General features: G+C 46.2%; 1 protein-coding gene across 1 annotated transcript in view; it reads right to left on the bottom strand.

The window, feature by feature from the left end:
* PKD1L2 (polycystin 1 like 2) overlaps nt 1–20,749 on the bottom strand; it is an 88,182-nt gene that overhangs the window by 21,568 nt on the left and 45,865 nt on the right. Inside the window, exons 21-30 of the mRNA XM_025428757.3 lie at nt 20,189–20,411; nt 19,423–19,616; nt 14,794–15,024; nt 12,679–12,780; nt 9,910–10,088; nt 8,362–8,508; nt 5,514–5,713; nt 4,639–4,856; nt 3,704–3,920; nt 715–943 (exon numbers count right to left, since the gene is read on the bottom strand). Coding sequence (XP_025284542.1) covers nt 715–943; nt 3,704–3,920; nt 4,639–4,856; nt 5,514–5,713; nt 8,362–8,508; nt 9,910–10,088; nt 12,679–12,780; nt 14,794–15,024; nt 19,423–19,616; nt 20,189–20,411 — 1,940 coding nt within the window. The remainder of the gene's footprint in view (nt 1–714; nt 944–3,703; nt 3,921–4,638; nt 4,857–5,513; nt 5,714–8,361; nt 8,509–9,909; nt 10,089–12,678; nt 12,781–14,793; nt 15,025–19,422; nt 19,617–20,188; nt 20,412–20,749) is intronic.

Raw genomic sequence — 20,749 nt, 5'->3', positions numbered from 1 at the left:
AGAAGGCTGGTACTCTATAATTTTTTCTAAAGTTTTTATTATGAAAATTTCTCATCATACAAAAATCAGTGAGCACTACATACCTCCAACAACTAGCTCAACAGCCATTCAACAGCCATCACTTCCCTGTTATGCTTATCCCATCTATCTTCAGTGTCTCTCTCCCTCCCTCTCTCCATTTTGGTTTTTGGGTTTATTTATTTTATTTTTTGCTGGGATATTTAAAAATAAATTCTAGACATAATGTGAAATCATCCCTAATTCAGAATATTTCTCAAAAATGATGTTCTTACTGAATTACAGTGCCATTGTCACACCAATCAAAATTAACAGTAATTCCTCAGTGTCATCTAATAGCCTGTGTACTCAGATTTCACTGATTATGTTTAAAAATGTGTTTTGAGTTAGGAGGTAGGAATTATTCCCATTTTACAGATGAGGACACTGCAGCTCAGAGAGGTTGAGGGACTTGTCCAAGGGTGCACAATTAGGAAACAGCCCACATGAATATGGTTCTAAACTGTAAACTACAACTGCCTTTGGCAAATAGCCCTATTCAAATCCTTCCTCCCTGAATTTGTACAGGAATCCTGAATCACTTCTGCCTGGGGAGATTTGGGTGAACATCCTTCCGAGGTGGCCTCGGATACGCTCTCTCTGCAGGCTCCCCCACTGGGGGCAGGTGCCCACTCAGCACCCAGGGGAGTGGATTACCCAGTGTATGCTGGGGGTGGGGTGCCCAGCTGTCCTCGCAGGCGGCCCTTCAGCATCTGCAGTTGGCTGAGGGCCCGGGTGTGGTTCTGGCCCTGCGGGAAGCCATGGGGTCCCACCAGCTGAAGTTCTTGCTCCATGTATTCCAGCTGAAGGTAGAGACACTGTTTGTAGGCATTGTCCTTCAGGGAGTCACTTGGGACTACCTCCGGCATCAGGCATTGCATTCGTTCTGGAGGGCAAGGGAGAGAGAGCATCAGCTGGTGCCGAATGACGGAGCAGACTGCCTGCCATAAAAACAGTGGTGTTAGTAACAGCTTCCTTATGTTGAGCACTTACTATGTGCCATGCCATGAGAGATCTAGGCTGAGAAAGATGGGGAAAGGTGCCAGGCTGCCATGGCCAGTTAGGATTCGTATGTTCAACTCTCACAATTTCCTAATATATCGACAAAAGAAAACAGAATAAATACCTATCACCTGCTGCCACAACCTTTTGCCAATCTTGTTTTGTCTCTGCAAACTACCCCCCCCCCACACACACAACTTTTTTCTCTTTTTGGAATACCTTAAAGCAAATCCTAGACATGGTGTTATCTCATCAGCAAATAATATATACAAGATTTGCCTGGTGACAAAGATTGTTTTAGTCTTAATCTTTTGTTTTCAACTTATTTTTATTATGAAAAATGTTAAACTTAAAAGTAGAATAATGGAATAATGAGATAAACCTGCACACACCCACCACTCAAATTATCAACTCGTAAAAAAAAAAAAAAATTATCAACTCGTGGCCAGTCTTGCTTCCCTGGCACCCAGCCCACTCTCTCCACGTGGGTGATTTTGTTTTTTGTTTTTTTCAAATATTTTATTTATTTATTCATGAGAGACAGAGAGAGGCAGAGACATACACAGAGGGAGAAGCAGGTTCCAAGCAGGGAGCCCGACATGGAACTTGATCCTGGGACTCCAGGATCATGCCCTGGGCTGAAGGCAGGCACCAAACCACTGAGCCACCCAGGGATCCCAACACATGGGTGATTTTGAAGCAAATTCCAAGGCCCAGGTCATGTCACTAAATATTGCAGTAGGCTTCTACAGAAGATAGGGACTCTTTAAAAATAAAACCATGATGTCATTTTCAACTTTTCAGTAACAATAATCCCTTAATCAGATGAAATACACACATGGTCACCTCTTTCCCCAATTATCTCATGAATATTTCCCTACAATTGTTTTTTTTTTTTTAATTTTAGCTTCCTAAAAAGTTTTAAAACAAAGGTTTTTTTTTTGTTTTAAATTACTCATTGCAAGAAAAAAAACAAACCTGAACATTTCCACTATTCCCCATGCTTTGACCTGGAGAGACCATGGGGGAGCTTGGCCTCTCCCAGCAGAACCAGGCCTAGGACTCTGGAGCCCAGGGGCACCTTCTCCCAGAGCAGTAAGGGCCCAGGTTGATCAGACCAGTGTTTATATTTGCAAGAGGTATGTGAAGCTAGATAGGGGAAGTGGCAGGAGAGATCACCTCTCCCACAGCTCCTCAAGGTCACCAGTGAGAAGTGAATGAGTGGGAAGGTAACCAGCATTGTGAAGGGTACAGCTAGGCTTGGGCTAGATGACGGTGAAGGTCTGGGGCCTCCCTCTGACTCAGGCCTCCTCCCTCAGCCTCCTTGCAGAAGCCACAGCTGCAGGTTCTGACATCAGCAGCCTTTATGTTGCAAGCCCTCTGGCAATGTTTCTGGAAGATACCATCACTCCCGATCAATTGTAACACCACCTACTGAATGCCTGCTTTGTATCAGGCTGAGTCTAAACTTTTCATGTGTCTTATGACCTCATTCAGTTCTCGGAATGAGCCAAGAGGCAAGGTGGATCAATACTCCCATTTTACAGGCGAATAAGCTAAGTCATAGGTTGAGCAACTTGTCCAAGGTTGCACAGCTGTTTTTGCAGCTGGGGGAGTCCCAGGGCCTGACTGACTCAAGAGTCCATAGTCTAAGGCCTCTGCTATGAACACCAAAGCCCCCAAATTCAAGGCCAGATGTCCAGTGCAGGTATGAGCAGAGTTCCCGCAGAACTGCCTTCATAGCCCAAGCCCGGCTCTCTGGGACAAATCCTGCAGGGTAGCTGGAGCATGGGGTCAAGGTTGGGCTGACCACAGAGTCAGCATGGGCCCAGCCAGTAAGGACATATGATCTTGTTTTGAGGTCATTGACTCTCAACATTCAGTGTGCTTTTAAGTCACCTGAGTGACTGGTTCAAACTGCAGATTCTGGCCTTAGCTACAAAAATGAAATCCACTATATCAGAGGGGTGGATGAAGAGTTTATGAATTCAAATTCCCCATTGTGTAGACCCTATGTCTGTATTCTAAACAAGGTTTAGTGGTTAGCCTGGTGCGCTAAAAATGGCAGCATTCTTAACCCTCACCAGCCAGTATGATAGCCACTGGCCCCCTTAATTTATTGAAATTAAGATAAGAAATGTAGTTTTCCCATCACACCAGCCACATTTCAAGTGCTCAGTAGCTACATGGGGCCAGGATGGTTGCAGATTTTAAACAGCTCGTCACACAAGTCATGATTTGGCAGCAGGCTGTGTAAAAGCAATGCAAGAGACACCTAGGGGCTAAACAGTATGTGTCTGGAGATCTGTTGTGGCCTGAAGTATGGGGTTGCCCCCCTGAGGAAGGAGTGCTTAAAACACTCCTTTACAAACTAAAGTCTGATTAGGAATTAGCTAAGAGAGGAGAAGAGAAAGAATATTCTCAATGAAAGGACAGGTACATGAGTAAAGGTCTTTAATGGCAAGGCAGCTTGGTATCGTAAAGAGAGCGGGTTGCCTGTGTGCACAGTGGGAGGTGATAGCAAGTGGTTGCAGTGGAGATCAGTGAGGGAGACCAAGTAGGACTTCACTCCCTAGTGATACAGACCTGCCTCCACCTGGCCCAGACATGCCCCCTTTCTCAGCCCAGACACATCAGGACTTACCTTTCACTTGTAGAGACCCAAGAGGCAGTATTAAAGGGTCCTCTCTCTGTTTGGCTTCCTCCCAGAACTCCTGCCCTTCCATGTTCTGTAGACAGATGACATCTTCCATCAAGACCAGCAGTTGATTGATGTCCGTTAAGGTTGCTGAGTCCCAGCCAGAGGCAGGTGGTGGCACTTTCAGAGCTTTAAACAGGTTGCTGACAAGTCTCCACATATCCTGCAAGTCAGCCCAGGTTGGGTAAGGGAAAGGTGAGCTAAAGGTGAGGGGGCAGCATAGTGGTTAAGAGCATTCACCCCGGCGCCTGGCAGTTTGGGTTTGAATCCCAGCTTTGCCCACTGAGATATCATGTTGGATCATCCCAAGCTTCCATTTTGTCACCTATAAAATCCCTTTTCTAGGATTCAAACTGGCTCATTCCAGGCTCTTTTTCTCAAAGTATGTCATGTATTAGGTGCTCGGTAAATGTTTATTAAGTGAATGAATGCAAAGGGAGTCCCTTCTGTGGGGATCCAGGGATCCAGCTGGGATCTATGATAAAAGTGTAAAAGTTTAATATTTTGTATGCACTAGGAACACAAAACGTGTGTGCGCGTATATATATGTAGGTGTTTGTGTGTATGTATGTGTGCATGTGTATATGTGTATGGTGTGTGTGCATATGCATGTGTGTACATGTACAGGTATACAAAGGTATATATGTGTGTATGTCTTTGTATATATATGTGCATGTATACACATGCACCTGCACAATGTGTATGTGTGTGTACACATGTATATATGTGCACAACTGAACGTGTGTGCCTGTTGATGAACCTTGGTGACTGATGCTGTCAGACATCATGGGGTGGATTGCCGGGCCTCAAGCCCCAGGACTCCCTCCCACCATTTCTGCCCAGGCCCAAGCACCCTCACACCGCCAAGGTTGAAGACATGCCTTGGTCACCACTTCAAGTGTCAGAAGACCATCCTCCATGGGCTGCAGTGAGGAGGCCAGATTGAGGGGGCCTCTGTCCCATTTCCCAGTTTTCTGCTCCTTAGTGACCCGAGGATGGGTGTTTCGAAAGATCTGAACAATTAGGAGGTTGATAGGGAACATGAGGAGAGAGCTCTCCAGTCCAATCATTACTTCCTGCCAGGTGAATTCAATTTTACCTAGAACAGAGGAAGGAAAGGGTCCATGGGAAAGTCTCCTCCACTGCTTCCAGAAAGTGGCTGCACAGTAAAGATTAATCTTGCCCAGAGAGAGGTCTTGCCCTTGAGTGGCTCCTGGGAGGTGACCTCTAAGCTCTTGAGATGTTCTGTCTGGTAGGTTCACCTTTGTTTACCTGAGATCTTGGGCCACACTGTATAGTCTATGTTAAGAGTGATTTATGATGTAGGCCTTGGCCACACAGTATCACCTCAGTCTCTGGAGAGGTTGGATGCTAAGGTCAGCCATGTGGGGGTCAGACATGTCTATGTGAGCAAGCCCCAGTAAAAATTCTGGACACTAGGGCTCAGGTGAGCGTCCCTGGTTGGCAATACTCCATGTATGTTGTCACACATCATTGTCAGAAAGAGTGAGCATTGTCATAGCTCCCCTGGGAGAAGACAACTGGAAGTCCTACCTGGTCCCTACCTGGACCCTGCCCCATGTGCCTCTTTCCTTTCCTGGTTTTAATCTCTATCTTATGTCTATAATGAGCTTAATGGTGTTTCTGACTTCTGTGAATAGTTCTAGGGAATTACTGAACCTGAAGGTGGTCTTGGGACCTTGGGAGTTATGTGGCACCCACTGGCCACTAGCTCTGTCATGACATTGTGAGTTACCCAAGTCCATCTTTTGCTCAGCTGGGTCCTTGGGAACACCCCAGAACATGATGCTGGTCAGCATGGTGCAGAGAAGCAGAGAGAAGCAGCAGGACACCCTCTGGACACGGGTGAAGTTGCTCCTAGCTGAGCAGCTGAAGATGGAGTACCAGATGTGTCCATCCTGGAAGCCCGTGGAGGTCTTCACGAAAAACAGGTGGCTGTGAAAAGGCGGGGTAGGGGGCAGGGATGGGAGAAGACTGGTCTCTTCAGAGCAATATTAGCATAAGAGGGAGGGGTTTGTTTCTAAGATTTATCCTCTATGTTCTCTAATGTGGAAGACATGTAGCATCTTAGGATCACTTAGAGCTAATGATGTGGGCTCCGAACGGAGTGTGTTGGAATCCTAGGCAGCCCTCCTACTCACAGTGTGTCCTCAGACAAGTTCCTTTCCTCTTTGCATGTCAGTTTACTCATCTGCAAAATGGGGATTATAACAGAACCTGCCTCATGGGATTGTTGAAAGGATTAAGCAATGATTTTTGTAAAGCATTTGACAAAGTAGCTGGCATATGTGGGAGTGTTCATCAGTGTTAGCAATGATTATTTTTGTTATAATTTCAAAATAATAATGTAACTATAATGTTGTTAGGTTTATTATAGTCGGTGAATTAGAGGATACTGGTTAAAAATCCTAGGCTCTAACTTCAGGCTCAGTTTGAGAGGATCAAAATTGCAAGACAGAGTTTCTGAAAATGGCACCATATTGTCCTTAGGCATCTGTGTTGGTCTAGAATTTAGACTAGAATTCAGTTAGTCTAGAATTTAGTCTAACCACAGGACTTGCACAGGAGCCCAGATTCTCCTGAGAGTGTGTGGAACTGACATCTCCAGCTGGCGCCTGTTCTGGTGGCTAATGCCAGCACCCTTCAGGCTTGCAAAGTACTTTGACCCATCTCTCTGCTGTGCAGAGTAAAGGTACGTAGGAGAAAGGTCAGGTACCAACACCAGTGACTTTCCACATGATTGTTCTACTCATCGTACTACTGACAGTTCAACAAATATTTGGTGAGTCTGATGCAGTGTGCCACATGTTCTGCTGGGCACCAGGATTCATGGGGGAATGACACAGCCCTGCCTTCAGATGGCTCTTTGTCTGGTTTCTAGGCATCACACATTTGATGCATTGAGAGGATAATATCTGTTCTTATAATGGAGCACTTACTCTGAGCCACTCACTGTGCTAAGTATGCTACCCACATCATTTCACAGGACCTGCACAGGTCCCCTTGGGGCAAGCACACTGAACAAGTCATTCTTTGGATGTAGAAACTGAGGCCTGGAGAGATGAGCTGACTTTTACAAGGGCATGCAGCCAGTCAGAAGGAGGCCTGTGGAACTGTGCACTGTGTGCCCACATCGATGTTCTGCTTCTCCTGGGGCTCAAGTCTCTGTGACTCCAACTTCTTCCCTTTGCAGGCTCAACTGTTCACAGTGGCAGCAAGGAGGAAAAGTCACCTTTTAGTAAACTCACTGGAAACAGACTTTGCTCTTGAACCCAACTCAGAAGCCATTTAAAGTAGAGGTCACAGGGATCCCTGGGTGGCACAGCGGTTTAGCGCCTGCCTTTGGCCCGGGGCGCGATCCTGGAGACCCGGGATCGAATCCCACGTCGGGCTCCCGGTGCATGGAGCCTGCTTCTCCCTCTGCCTGTGTCTCTGCCTCTCTCTTTCTCTCTCTCTGTGTGTGACTATCATAAAATAAATAAAAATTAAAAAAAAAAGTAGAGGTCACAAAGTCAAATGCCTAGAGGGACCTCTAAAGTCAAGTTAAATCAAGTGTGTTGGGAGTAAGGTATTAGGGAGTAGGTGAGGACTGTGGCAACACAGAGAACACATGGCTCTTAGAAGAAGGCTGGTACTCCGCTCCAGCAGATTGGAGTCAAGCAGGAACACTGGCCTGGCATCTTCATACTTGTCAGAATTTTGTGGAGTCTCTTGACTTTTTTAATATTGGTTGGGAACAGGCTAAATGTCCATTGATAGAAGAATGGTTGAATTAGTTGTGGGACATTTAGTCTGTGGAAAATTGCACAGCCAGTGAGGAAAACTTTGACCTAAACTTACTGTCCTGGAAGGATGTTTATGGTCTATCATCAAAGAAAAAAGGTGACAGGGGCACCTGGGTGGCTCAGTCATTTGAGTGTCTGCCTTAGGCTCAGGTCATGATCTCAGGGTCCTGAGATAGAGCCCCACATTAGGTTTCCTGCTAAGCTTCTCCCTGCTTCTCCCTCTGCCTCTCTCCTCCACTTGTGCTCTCTCTTGCTCTCAAATAAATAAATGAAATATTAAAAAAAGAAAAAAGGTGACATTTAGAGTAATGCCATTTTAAAAGATAGAAAATAAATAGTCTGTGGTGTTATGTGTGTGTACACATGAGTGTGTGTGTATATATTTGTACTTGCTTTTATGTGTTTAACCATTTGTGGAAAGAAGGAAAGCCAAAGGACACACATGCTGAAATACCCATCTAGGGTAAAATTGCATGAAGAAGGAGCCCCAGATGACCTGACATGGAATCACCATTCAAATCCATCTGTTCACTAATATAAAATATATTTTTCTAAAACATGTGTAAGGAAATATGGATAACTGTTCAACAATTTCACCACCTCAAAGATCTATGTCCAAGGGTCCATGTCCCTCCAGGGCCCCTCAATCCCAACAAGAAAAAATAATTGGTCATTAATGTCACCCAGTTCCAATAGCCAAAATGTGCTTTTTCTTGCTTTGATTGGATTGCAGTGCAACTTCCCTAGAGATGAAACAACAAGGTAAACAGCATTTCCTTAAAAAGAAAAAAAAAGTACCTGAATTGCTTCCTGTCCTGCTCTGTGGCCACAGGAAATACTTTGTCAAGGACACAGTCTCCGACATCAATGGACAGCCACGAGTTGCAGAGGAAATGCCACTTCCGGTCCCTAGCCAGGTCATGCACCAGCACCCGGCTCACATACCTGGAGAAGAGACCCATACTTCTGAGGACAAGGTTAGGGGTTGAGGCTTCTTTGGATACCATGAAGGTAACAGCTTTGCAAACCTGCATTTAAGAACAAAAACTCCTAAAAAGAGAGATTTCGTATTTTTCTGCACTGTTCTTATTTGGTGCCTTGACCAAAATGCCCTAATCAGTGGGTGAATTGGCCTCATGTGGGAGCTCAGCTAGTGTGGAGAGCCAGCTCTTGGAGGCTGCCATGTTTTCGCAGATATGCTGCAAGAAGGTACATTCTGAAACTATTAACTCTGGTGCAGGGCAGTAAGCCCACGGCCAGTAACCAGATGCAAGTGAGGAAAGCCAAGTTGTGTAAATTGTATGCATTCAGGGAGGTGCAAACTTAGGCACACAACCTGATCTTCCTGCAGGCTTCCACCCAGAGAGTAAACCATCTATTTTGGACTCAGGATTTCATGGGTATCATCCAACCTGATTTAGGTCTTGGAGACCCAGGGAAGAAATGAAATCATCTCTCCTCTGCTGGTATGTCAGCAGTGTAAGTGCTCTGTTTTGTTTTGTTTTTCTAGGATTTTATTTGTTTATTCATGAGAGATACAGAGAGAGAAGCAGAGACATAGGTAGAGAGAGAAGGCTCCTCGCAGGAAGCCCGATGTGGGACTCAATCCCAGATCCTGAGATCACGCCCTGAGCCAAAGGCAGATGCTCAACTGCTGACCACCCAGGCGTCCCATGCTCTGTTTTTTGTTTTTTGTTTTTAAGTTGCAAGCCACTGATGGGTGATCAGATTGGAAATGACTCCTTTAGGTCACTAGTTTTGGCCTCACACAGAATCCTCAGGTGGATGCTTAGCTCGGAGTTTGCCAGGTGTGTCACCTTGGACAAGTCACTTGTCTTCTCTGAGTTTAGATTTTTCCCACCTATAAAACAAGAATGAGAGTACTTGCCCTTGAGGAGCCAATGAGAAAAGGCACAGAAACAGGAAGGCTTAACTTAGTGCTCAGCTGTGACAGGTGTTCTTAGCTCTTCTACTAAAGAATCAGCCCAATGTCTCATTTAGTGTCCTCTTAGTAGGCAAGATTTGTCTTTACAACGGGCATCTATCCCCATTTTACAGATGGGAAACTGGGGGCTAAATGAAGGTTGATACTGCACATATGCCAAGGGTGGGGCTAGCACTGGACCCCAGGGTTGCCACTGCCAGTCCTTCTCCTAGGTATTGATCCAGTCTGTGTGGCTTGTGGATGGGTAGGTCTCTCTGACCGTCAGTGTCTCTATCTATGAAGTGGAATCCATTCTATGTATTTGCAGAGACATGTGAGGATCAGCCAGGCAGCAAATGCACAGTGCCCAGCTCTGGTGTGGTATTTAGTGGGTTCTCATGGTGTGCCCACCCCTGACTTACCAGGATGGCCGGTCCCCTGAGTTGTCATGCCATAGCCGCAGGCTCTTCAGTTCCCCCAGGGGGAACAGGGTGGAGAGTAAGAAGACATCCACTCCTCCTCGCTCAAAAACTGGGATGTCAGGGTCTGACAGGTGGTGGGGTTCACTCTCTCCATCCAGGCCATATAGGGTGACAGTCACCTGAAATCCAGAGACTAGGAGTGGCCAACTCCACGTGGTAACCAAGCCCTAGTGGATATGTTTCATTGGAATTTCCCAAAAACCTAGGAGTACCAACATAGCATGCCCCCTTCATTCTCTCCTCCTCCCATCTTGGACCTGCCTGAGTTATTTTTCAGTATATGAAGATTTGGGATGACACTATCTACATTTATATCTTCAGCACGAGTTATAAAACATTTCTTGGTAACCTTTTAAAACTTTTCATATATTTATTTGTAAGGGCTATAGGGTAGGAAATGTCCCCCTCCCCCGCCGGCAACAATTATATTCCCACAGTCTCCCAAAGCACCTGGCACTGAGATATAAATCATGAGTGCCCATTATCTTGAAAGTACATATTCCTAGGCCCTCCTCCAGACCTACCAACTAAAAATGCTGGGGACAGGGCCCAGGAATCTGCTTTTCTGTAGCCATCCAGGTGATGCTGATTTCCTAGCCAAACAGCTGCAGCTCAACCACCTGTGCTCAGCCCACATCCCTCAGCCTCACTGCTATAGCAATCCCTGCACCTACATCCAACTGCCAGCAGCTACATCACTTTCCGGGGCGGGGGGTGGGGGGGTGGGGGGGGGTTTGGGCTCTGAGAGCAGAGACTGGAAGAGCCAGAGAATGAAGGGTACTGTGAGCTGTCCTCCACCAATGACTGGTGGGATTGGTGCATAAATAAGCCAGCTCCCTCAGCCATCAGCTGGGATGACTTTGAGGCCCACGTTGGTTACTGTTTTCCAAAGTCCCATCATGGGACTAGCTCCAGCTGCCTAGTTTGGCAGCCTTTATTGTCTACTTCTGTTCCCTGTAGGCTTCTTGTCCTCTACTGGGGTGTCCTAGGATCCGCCCCTCAAATCAGCTTCTTACACTTACACTGCTTCTTACACTGGAATCCTAGTTTCGAGTCTGCTTCCATAGCAGGGTTTCTTCACTATGGACATTCTGGACTCAATAATTTTTTACTCTGGGGGCTTTCCTGTGCATTGCAGGGTGTTTAGCAGCATCCCTGGCCTGTGCCAGATACCCAAACTAAGACAATATCAAATTGAAATGTGACTACAACTCTCCAGAAAGAGAACTAGCCTGTGGATAACAAGTTTTCACTCCTTTCCTGGTGGACTTTTGAGTATCAAATGGAAATGAGATGAATGTTTCATTAGATGGATGAAGTTAACTCCTATGTTTATTCCACAAGTAGTTACTGAGCACTTACTCCATGTTAGACAGTTCGTTGAGGACCAAAGACACAGCAATAAATCAAAATAAAATAATTTTTAAAATAAAAATAAGATAAATACATAAATAAAAATAAAATTTAAGGGCAACCTGGGTGGCTCAGAGCTTTGGCACCACCTTCAGCCCAGGTCGTGATCCTGGAGTCCTGGGATCGAGTCCCATGTCGGGCTCGCTGCATGGAGCCTGCTTCTCCCTCTGCCTGTGTCTCTGCCTTTCTCTCTCTCTCTCTCTCTCTGTGTGTGTCTCTCATGAATGAATAAGTAAATTTAAATAAATAAATAAATAAATAAATAAAATAAAATAAAATAAAATTTAAAAAGTAAAATGTAACTATGAGAGGCTCCTAACTCTGGGAAACAAAGTGTTGCATAAGGGGAGGGATGGGGTGGATGGGGTGAGGAGATGGGGTAACTGGGTGATGGGAACTAAGGAGGGCCCTGGATGGGATAAGCACTGGGTATTATGCTATATGTTGGCAAATTGAATTTAAAGTTTAAAAAAAGTAAAAAGTAAACACTCTGCTCTAATGAAGCTTAATGTCATTTTTGAAAAAACAAACAAACAATAGAGCTTTCTCCAGGATAATATACACAGTGCCAGTGATTCTCAAACTATGTTCCATGGAGCCCTCAGTTTTAGTAAAGGCTACCACAGAGAACAGTATATTCTGATGAGGGATGTGGCACAGGCTAGACTTAGCTAAGGATGCTGAGACATTACAGAGACAACCTGCTGAATGCTCCACAGCTAAATGCTCAAGAAATTCAGAGAATTTATGAGTGAGATAGTTTTTTCACTACCTCTAGCCAGCCTGCTAAAGGACAGATGGCTCAGCCTGACCTCTTAGCTAGATGCCAGCTCATCAGTTTATCCAAAAAAATGTAACTCAAGACTCATTGTTTTCAAATGGTAGGCATTTTTTTCTTTCCTTCCATTTCCTCTTTTCTCTTAAAAATTCTGTTTTCTCTTTATTCACCAATAACAGTTTACTGATTCTTCATATGTGAGCAGATTTGTGAGCAGGTTACCAATTAACCATCTGAGTTATTCTTTGGTAAGGATAAGGGAGATAACCAAAGGCACAGTGCTAGACCTCAACTCTCCCTTAACCTATTTTCCTCTATATTTTTAAATATTAGGGCTTGGGGGGGATATTTTGTTTGGCAAAAAGATTCTTTCCTTTAAAAAAAAAAACAAAACACCTTACAACACTAAATCCACCATGCTAAAATGACTTGACAATGAGCCAGCAAGCGCTTTGTGGGGTGGGACACACTAATCAACGCAGAGCAGGGGAGGGGGGCTGTCTTGAATGATCAGGTACCTTCGAGGAAGTAGCTGCCCCTCTCCGGTGTCCAGTGTAGACTGTCAACAGGTAGTGGTACTGGGCAAAGGGATCATTGTCCTCCAGCACTGTGACCCTCACCTGGACAGAAGGATGACATTAGGAGGGCCCTGTCCAGTGGGTTCATCCACTACACAACAGCCAAGAGTGAGCTGGTCATTCATGACAAAGAGAGAGAGCAAAATTATGTATGTCATTTATTCATCCCACCAGGTGAGAATAAGTAAAATAAAAACCTTTTTTTAAAAAGTACAAAATGCATTTAATATTCAATACAGTTCAAAAGTAGACTGGAAATGAACTTGGTATGAAGCTGAGAATGTTCAATGTTTGATCTGGTGAATGATACAAACTCTGTTTATATAGAATTTCTAACATTGGCGACCAGATTGCAACTCCAAGGGAATTTAAAGGGAATGAACGTTAAGGTGGTTTAGCAGCAAAACAAAACAAAGCCAGACTCTCTAGGCTACAGTGGGCAGATGAGCTGCCCGGATTAGCCAATGGAGGGGTTGTCGTCCCCCCCCCCCCCGCCCCTGTTGCCAGGGATGCAATATCCACCTCTCTTGAGGTCATGTGCCCACCTGGGGAGGCTGACACACAATGGCAGACTGATGTGGTGTCTGGGCATGATCGAGACCTGGGCATCTTGACCCAACTTGGTCATCTCTGGAGCTCCTAGCTCAGTTTCTCTCTCTGCTCATCCTGCCTCCTTCTCTCCCTTCCCAGCGGTTGATCCTTAGCATCCCTTATGAAACACTGCTCAACTCCATTTCAGAGTGTGCTTCTTGAGAACCAACCTACAGGTGAGGCATTTAAAGTATTAATGTTTAATCCCTTGGGTGAATTGAAGACAGCAATATAAATGCTGCAACCGCTACTAAGTTTTATGCCACCTTAACATCCTAGGAGGTGTTGCCGTGTAGGGAGAGGATGGAAATGGAGGATATTTCAGAGCTTTGTGATACATCCTTGTAATCGCTGATGTACTCACTCAAGACACAGAATTTTATCGAAGGCTCACTCACTAAATGTCAGACATGGCGCATATATTGGAAAAATAATCAGAACTTTGTTGTTGGCAATTTGTTGAGGTTTGGTCTCATTTCTATTTTCAGATCTGTCTTATGGTCAGGCAGATCCAGGTTTGAATTCTGGCTTCAGGGAGGTGGCTTTGGACCAGTTAGTTGCCCTCTCTGGTCTTTGGTCTCTTCCTCTGTAAGATGATAGAGGTACTGTGCAGTAAAGGGGGGCCTCAGAAGGCCTGGGCTGTCCAAACCCTACACATTTCAAAGAAAGGCCTGGCTCTTGGCCAGCACCTAAAAGATAACCCCTATGTCCTCAGAATATCCAGCATGATAAGAGTGTCTTTGAATACCTTGGTCCATCCAGGTAGTCTGCTAACAATGTGGTTTATGGTAAGGGCTTCAGGCCATGCAGTAAGAGCCTGACCTCTGGGTGTAGGTGGTGATGGGAAAGTGCTTTGCTGGAGCCTGAGTAAACTGAGTCATACGGCCACTCTGTATGTATGTGACTGACCCCCAGTTAAACCCTGGACACCAGGCCTCAGGTGGGCTTCCCCTATTGTCAATACTTCGTATGTACTGTCAAATGCCATTGCTAGGAAAATGAAGTCTGTCCATACAACTCCACTGGGGAGTATAAAGTTCTTGCTGGATCTCTCCTGGACCCTTCCCTTTGCTGATTTTAATCTGCTTCCTTCACTGTAATAAACCATAATCATGAGGATAACAGCTTTTCTGAATTCTGTGAGTCCTCCTAATAAATCATTGAACTTAAGAATGGTCTTGAGGACTCTCAAAACAGTATCTTCCCTTAGGGCTGTGGGGAGTATTAAATGGGATAATCCCTGGCATATAGTAAATCCTCAATAAATGGTCAGTAACACAATCCTCCTGACAATTTGATGACAAAAGCCATTTCACATATAATGAGGCTGAGGAGCTGGGTTTCCTGGGATGACCTGGATTTGCCACTAGTCCTTTGGCTTCCCAGCTGGGCTCCATCCCCTGGAGATACTGCAAGGGAACACCCTACTCCTTCCTCCCATTCTTAAGGGCCATGCAGCCTCACCTTGGCCTGATCCTGAGCATCCTTCCTCTTCGCCCAGATCACCACAAGTATGTAGGCCACACAGAGGCAGCCCACGGTGGTCACAACCACGGGGTTGTCCTCAAAGGTGGCAAAGAGTTCAGCGGTCTGGCGGACATCGATGGTGTTGGGCATGACCAGGAACGTGCTTCCAAAGAAGGTGAGGTGATTGCAGAGGCAGTGTGTCTGGGAGAGGGTGGTCCGTGGCCCCACCTGCAACCCCAAAGAGGCCGTGCTAGAATGGCAGTACATCTGCCTGGGCTTGCTTGAGCCCAAGGGAGATGGACACCGCCATGACAGTCTCCCCATAAAGCTGGCTGGGGAGACCAGCTTTAGGGTTCTCTTGAGCTTTAGCTTTTTTATTTAACTAAAAATTTTCAAATGCTGAGAATATTATCTATAACAACTATCTTTGTACCCATCATTCTCAGTGGGCAACTGTATATCTTGTCAGTCTTATTTATCCTTTTCAAGAGCTATTTTGGGTGAAGTCGAAGTCTCCTCTGCTCCCCACCCTCCATAACCAGTCATTATCACAACTTCGGTGTGTATCATTCCAGTATATTCTCCACCTGATGCTTACTCATTGGACAGATACATGTTGAGTGCTAATTCTAGGCCAGACAACAGGTTAGGTGCTGGGAGGACATCTGGGATAATTAGATCATCTCAGTTTCCCAGGGACTTTCCTTCTTCTGAAAATGAAAGTCCTGGTACGCCTGGGTGGCTCAGCGGTTAAGCTCCTGCCTTTGGCCCAGGGTGTGATCCTGGAGTCCCAGGATCAGGTCACACATCAGGCTCCTTGTATGGAGCCTGCCTTTCTCTCTGCCTCTCTCTCTGCCTATGTCTCTGCCTCTCTCTCTGTATCTCATAAATAAATTAAAAAAAAAAAATCTTAAAAAAAAATAAAAATGAAAGTCTTGTGCCCTGGAGGCCCCTAGTCCTGGCCACACTACGATGATTGGTCATCTCACAGAAAAACAAAAAAATGGAGACGGGGGGAATCACATAAAGAGATGGGAAGGAAAAATGTTTAAATCCTAAGCTGCTGTCTCAGCACCAGGAAAGCATTCCCTAAATTTTACCCCTTAGATTTATGTACCAGGGACCCCTATCTTGGGCCTATGCTTTGAGGAGTGTCACTCTAGCTGCCCTCAGGCTGTGCACATCTGCACAAGATGGGGAGTCAGGGGGCCCTGGGGACATGCCCATCACAGCATATGCCACCCAGCTGTGTCTAGGGTGAGGCCCTAGGTGACCCCAAGAATGAGGCCCTCCTTAAATTTTGCACTATAGATGCCTCACTTACCTTACCCTAGTCCTGGCTCTGGGACTCCCACTTCTAGACTATGGTTTAGGGACTTGGATCTGGAACTCCTTGCTTCTAGGGCCTGTATAGACCTGTTCCTCAGGATCACTCTTCCCTGGTGGACTGGCCATGGGTGTTCCCACCTCTAGGCACAAGGGTGGCAAGATGTGGCTATGGGGGGCAAGGTGTGTAGATGGAGCTTGGGTACACAGTCCCCTGTATTATAGGATAATGAGGTTGGGATTGCAGGAACAGGAATAGGCCAGGACAGGGAACCCCTTCTGTGCTCTTAATTCACACCTGGCACTTAGGGCCTTCTCTAGATCTGTCGACTTCCAACCCCGCCACCCCATCAGGGCCATTTGGTAGGCTAAGCTTTCATTCAGCCCCACGACTCAGCACCATCTTTTTATCCCAGGATCTACCAGGAGGTGTTAAGGTGGGAGAGAGCAGAAAACACTGGCATGCAGAAGTTCTTCTCTGCTCAGCACATAAGAAGGAAGAAGCTGCTGCAGCCCAAACTGTCCCAACAGGTAAGTCTTATCTCTTTTCCTTAACAGGCCACCCAGCAAAGGCTGACCCCTCCACATGGGCATGACCCCAAATGTTTATTGACAGATTTTACTTCCGTGTTTGCTCCATTGTTTTTCTGTTTCCCAATCGTGGTCAGAATTTGGTTTGCAGCTGTGGGGCTTATGGGAACACCTGGCACTCCCGGAGAGGGTGGAGCTGGTTTCAGAGAAGAAACCCAAGCAGGTGCTGGTAATGAGACCACCTCAGTGCTAGGAGCCCAGGGACCAGACTTTTTATGTCTACATCTCTGCCTCCCTTGGCTTTCACAACCCTCTCAGCATGAGAGGCTCTTGAATACCGGGAATTAATCTGCTCATACCCTCGTGACAGCAATTGTACCTTTAGTAACCTTTGAGAAAATATATAAGCAAGAATCTAGGTTCTCAGACCGTTTGCAATAATTCTTCCTTTATCTGCTAAGAAAATCTACAGACCATAGATTGGGAGCTTTCTTCAGCCATGTAGAGAATTTGGTGCTGGTTTTCCACCCGAACTTGATCGTGTTTGCTTATTTATGGTTCTTCAGTGATTTCTATATACCTATATCTGTATTTACATCTATATAATGAGCATCAAGTACACAATATTGGATTCATATAACTTTTGGTCTCTGACATACCACCTTTGTATGTCCCACATTCCTGGATGCATGTATTAGTAGGTGTGTATTTTCAACAACATAATAAGGACCTGAAAACCCCTACCTACTCAAAAGTTAGAAACGTTCCAATAACTTACATCTAGCTAAGTGGTCTTCCCCCCATCTTCCCTCAAACTTCCCCCACCCAGTGACCACCCAAATCCCATGTTCATTGTTTCCTTGATTTCATGTGTAGTTTTGTCTTCTCTGTGTTCACTGTTCAACATAGCAGTCACTTTGTGGAGCACTCACTGTGTGTCCGGTACCTCGCTAACTACTTTCTCCCCTAATCTTGCCAAGGTCCCACCCCAGCAGTAAGTGGTATCCATCATTTATCCCCATTTTCAGATGAGAATGCTGAGAGAGGTACAGTGACTTGTCCAAGGTCACCTTGCTAGTATTGATGAAGTAGGATTGGACCCAGGTCTGTCTGATGGCAGAGCTGTGCCCCTAGCTGCTGCAGCATCCCCCTTTCTGAGGACAGCCTTGCAAGGCATCCCAGGCCAGCATCATGGCATCAGACAGCTGCTGGGAGTGAAGGCTCTGGAAGGTCGCAACACACCCAGCATTTTATTCATGAGGCACAAAGGCCTCTATTGCAAGCATGGGGCATGGGGAACACACTGTCTCTTGGACATGTCAATGCACTGGTTTCTTCTTGGCATTTTGGGAACTCCCTCTGTGTGGTGGCCGGAAGCCAGGGTAGGAATTGACAAGGGGGCTGAAGTTGTGGCAGAAATAAACCCAGAAGGAACTTGGCTCTGAGCCCCCTTCTGTGGCTCTGCTGGGGCCTGGCCTCTTACACTACTTGTGATCATTGTCATTTGATCATGTGTGCTATTTGCTTTTTGGCTGTGCCCTCTGCTAGATGAAAGCTCATTGATTTCTCTAACCATTATATCCCCACTGCCTTGCACATGGTAATTATTTGTTAAATAAGTGGAAGAAGGTATTTGTAGTCTAGTAGATGGAGGCAGAAGTGTGATAAATTTCAGCTAGATGTGGAGGTTTGCTGTTCTTGGGGAGGGTGTTAAGAGCTGTGGAAGTCCAGCAGAGAGAGGCTCCTGATGTCTGGAAGTTCCCAAGGAGATGGCATTAGAATGGGAAAATTGAAGAGTGAATAGGAGTTTTCTGGGCAGGGTAGGTTGTTTCTGGGGAGAGACCAGAGTATGAAGGGCATGGAAGAAGGAAGAGGAACACCGATGCCCCAGAGATGGCCTCTGGTGGCCTCAAAGCCAATGTCTGGATGTGTCATGCACAGAACTGAGCTGACCTGAGATAGGGATCTGATTGCAATTAATAGAGCCACATGCCATCCAGGTGTTTGGCAAAACTGGATTGGGAGCTGGACACACAGCACTGCATATCCCTGAAGACTCCTGCTCTGGAGACAGACTTGAGTTTGAGTCCCAACTCTGTTACCTACTAGGCAAGGGATTTGAGCTAAATGTGTTTACTTTCCTGAGCCTTTGTTTTACCACCTGTGGAATGGGAGTACCTACTGTCTTAGAGGTTACTGTGGAGATCTGATGAAGTAATGCAGCTGAAGCATGGAACACAGCACCTGGCAGAGAATAAAGGGCTCAGCTCTGAGTTTGGTCCCCTGGAGAAGACACCCTGGCCTGGCCTCCTAGCAGCCCAGAGTCAACAGGGCTTCCCAATTATTTGTCCATTCCTTCAAGAGCCATTTGTTTTCAGTGGTGAGCGAAGCCCACTGTTCCTGACTTATGGGGCTCTCAGTGCACCATGGGAACAGACCTCATCTCAGGGACCTCCTGAGTAGATATGAAATGGCATAATGCTGTGTTTAGTGCTATGGAGGAGCAGATGTATGTACCAGGAAAGCCTACAGGGGGAATCTGATGTAGCCAGGGTGACAGTTTTCTCAAGGAAGTGACACTTGCAGCAGGATCTGAAGGAGGAGTTGACTAGACCAGGAAGAGGGGCATTCCAGGCACAGGGAACAGCGTAGGCAGAGATGCTGTGGTGGGGTGCAAAATGGCCAGCAGAGACACTGGAAGGAAGCCCTAAGTGAGTTGGACACACCCAACCATGTTGCTCTGCCTTCTTCTTTGTATCCTCTCCTTACCTGGCACCCAGAGTTGTCCCAAGTCCCCTGGACCTCATCCCAGAACACACAATGGGACAGGAAGGTGGTGATGCCAACTGTGAGGTCCCTGCCAGGGATCAGTTCCAGGTCAGACTCGGGGACCACAGTCAGATAATAGACCCCTTCTCCAAAATGCAGGTCCTCTGGGTTCAGGATCCACGTGGACAGCCCATCTGCAAGAAATAGGGATCCAGGTCAGCTGGAAGCCTCATGGAGCCTGGGGCTAACATCATGGAAGAGAGAGACCAAGGAGACTTGGCAGGGAAGCTCACTTTGGTGATCTCCCTAATGTCGTAGGAAAGCCCTCTCCTCCTGAGACCTGGAGCAGAGGAGAGGACACACTCCCAGGTCCGTGTGCAGAGCACAGCTGCCAAGTCACATAGATGAGGGCCAAATTCTGACTCTGTCCCTTCTTGGCTGTGTGACTTTGTATCAGTTACTTAACCTCTCTGTTCTTATCTGGCAAGAGGAAATGCCCATAATGCCCATCCTGAGGGTTGTAATGAAGATTACGACAAGGTTAGTTCTATAAGTGTTTGTCAGTTTCTTCAGGGCATGTAGTAAGTGCTCACTTAATGTTGCCAAATGATAATAATAGTAGTAGTAATAATAACACAAAAAATCAGCATTGAATGTGACATTATTTTTTTCTTTTTCTCTATGGCTTCTGATTCTCAAGTTTTAAGTTGGTCACCCTCTCCCCACCCGCAAGAAGCTCAAGAAGCTAGTCCAGTTGATGGACTACCTGTAGCAGCCATTGGCGGAATGTGAGCTTTTGCATCATAGCTGGTCTTATTGGGGTGGTAGCCATAGCCCAGGCTGAGTATGAGTGGGATGGCAGGTCTCCAGTGCAGCTGGATCCCCAAAGCTGCTCTGTCTGAAGTCAGGTTCACCCATAAAGCTTCAGGACTGGTCAGGTTTAACACAGTTGGCTCACTGTGCCCTTCCAAAAGCCGAGGCAGCAGGATCTGTTATCAAAAACAGTCAAAACAAGGGTATGTGGGGTGGGAATGCCAGGGAGCGTCAGGGCTGCTGGACAGAGCAAGGCAAAGTGAGCACCCCAGGAATTGAGATCCACACTGTGCTGTGTTCATTCTATCAGTTTCCTGGGGCTGCTTAACTAATGACCACAAACTTGGTGGCTTACAACACCCCAGATTTGCCGTCTTACAGTTCTGGAGGCCAGAAATCCAAAATCAACTTCATAGGGCTAAAGTTGGTAGGCTGATGCCTTCTGGAGATTCTAGGGAAGAATACCTTCCTTGCCTTTTCCAGCTTCTGGAGGCATCCATGTCCCTTGGCTCAT

Source organism: Canis lupus, chromosome 5, assembly GCF_003254725.2.
Source record: "Canis lupus dingo isolate Sandy chromosome 5, ASM325472v2, whole genome shotgun sequence".
Taxonomy (NCBI): Eukaryota; Metazoa; Chordata; class Mammalia; order Carnivora; family Canidae; genus Canis; species Canis lupus.
Note: the sequence above shows the minus strand (reverse complement) of the source record. Positions and strands in the feature narration are given on the sequence as shown.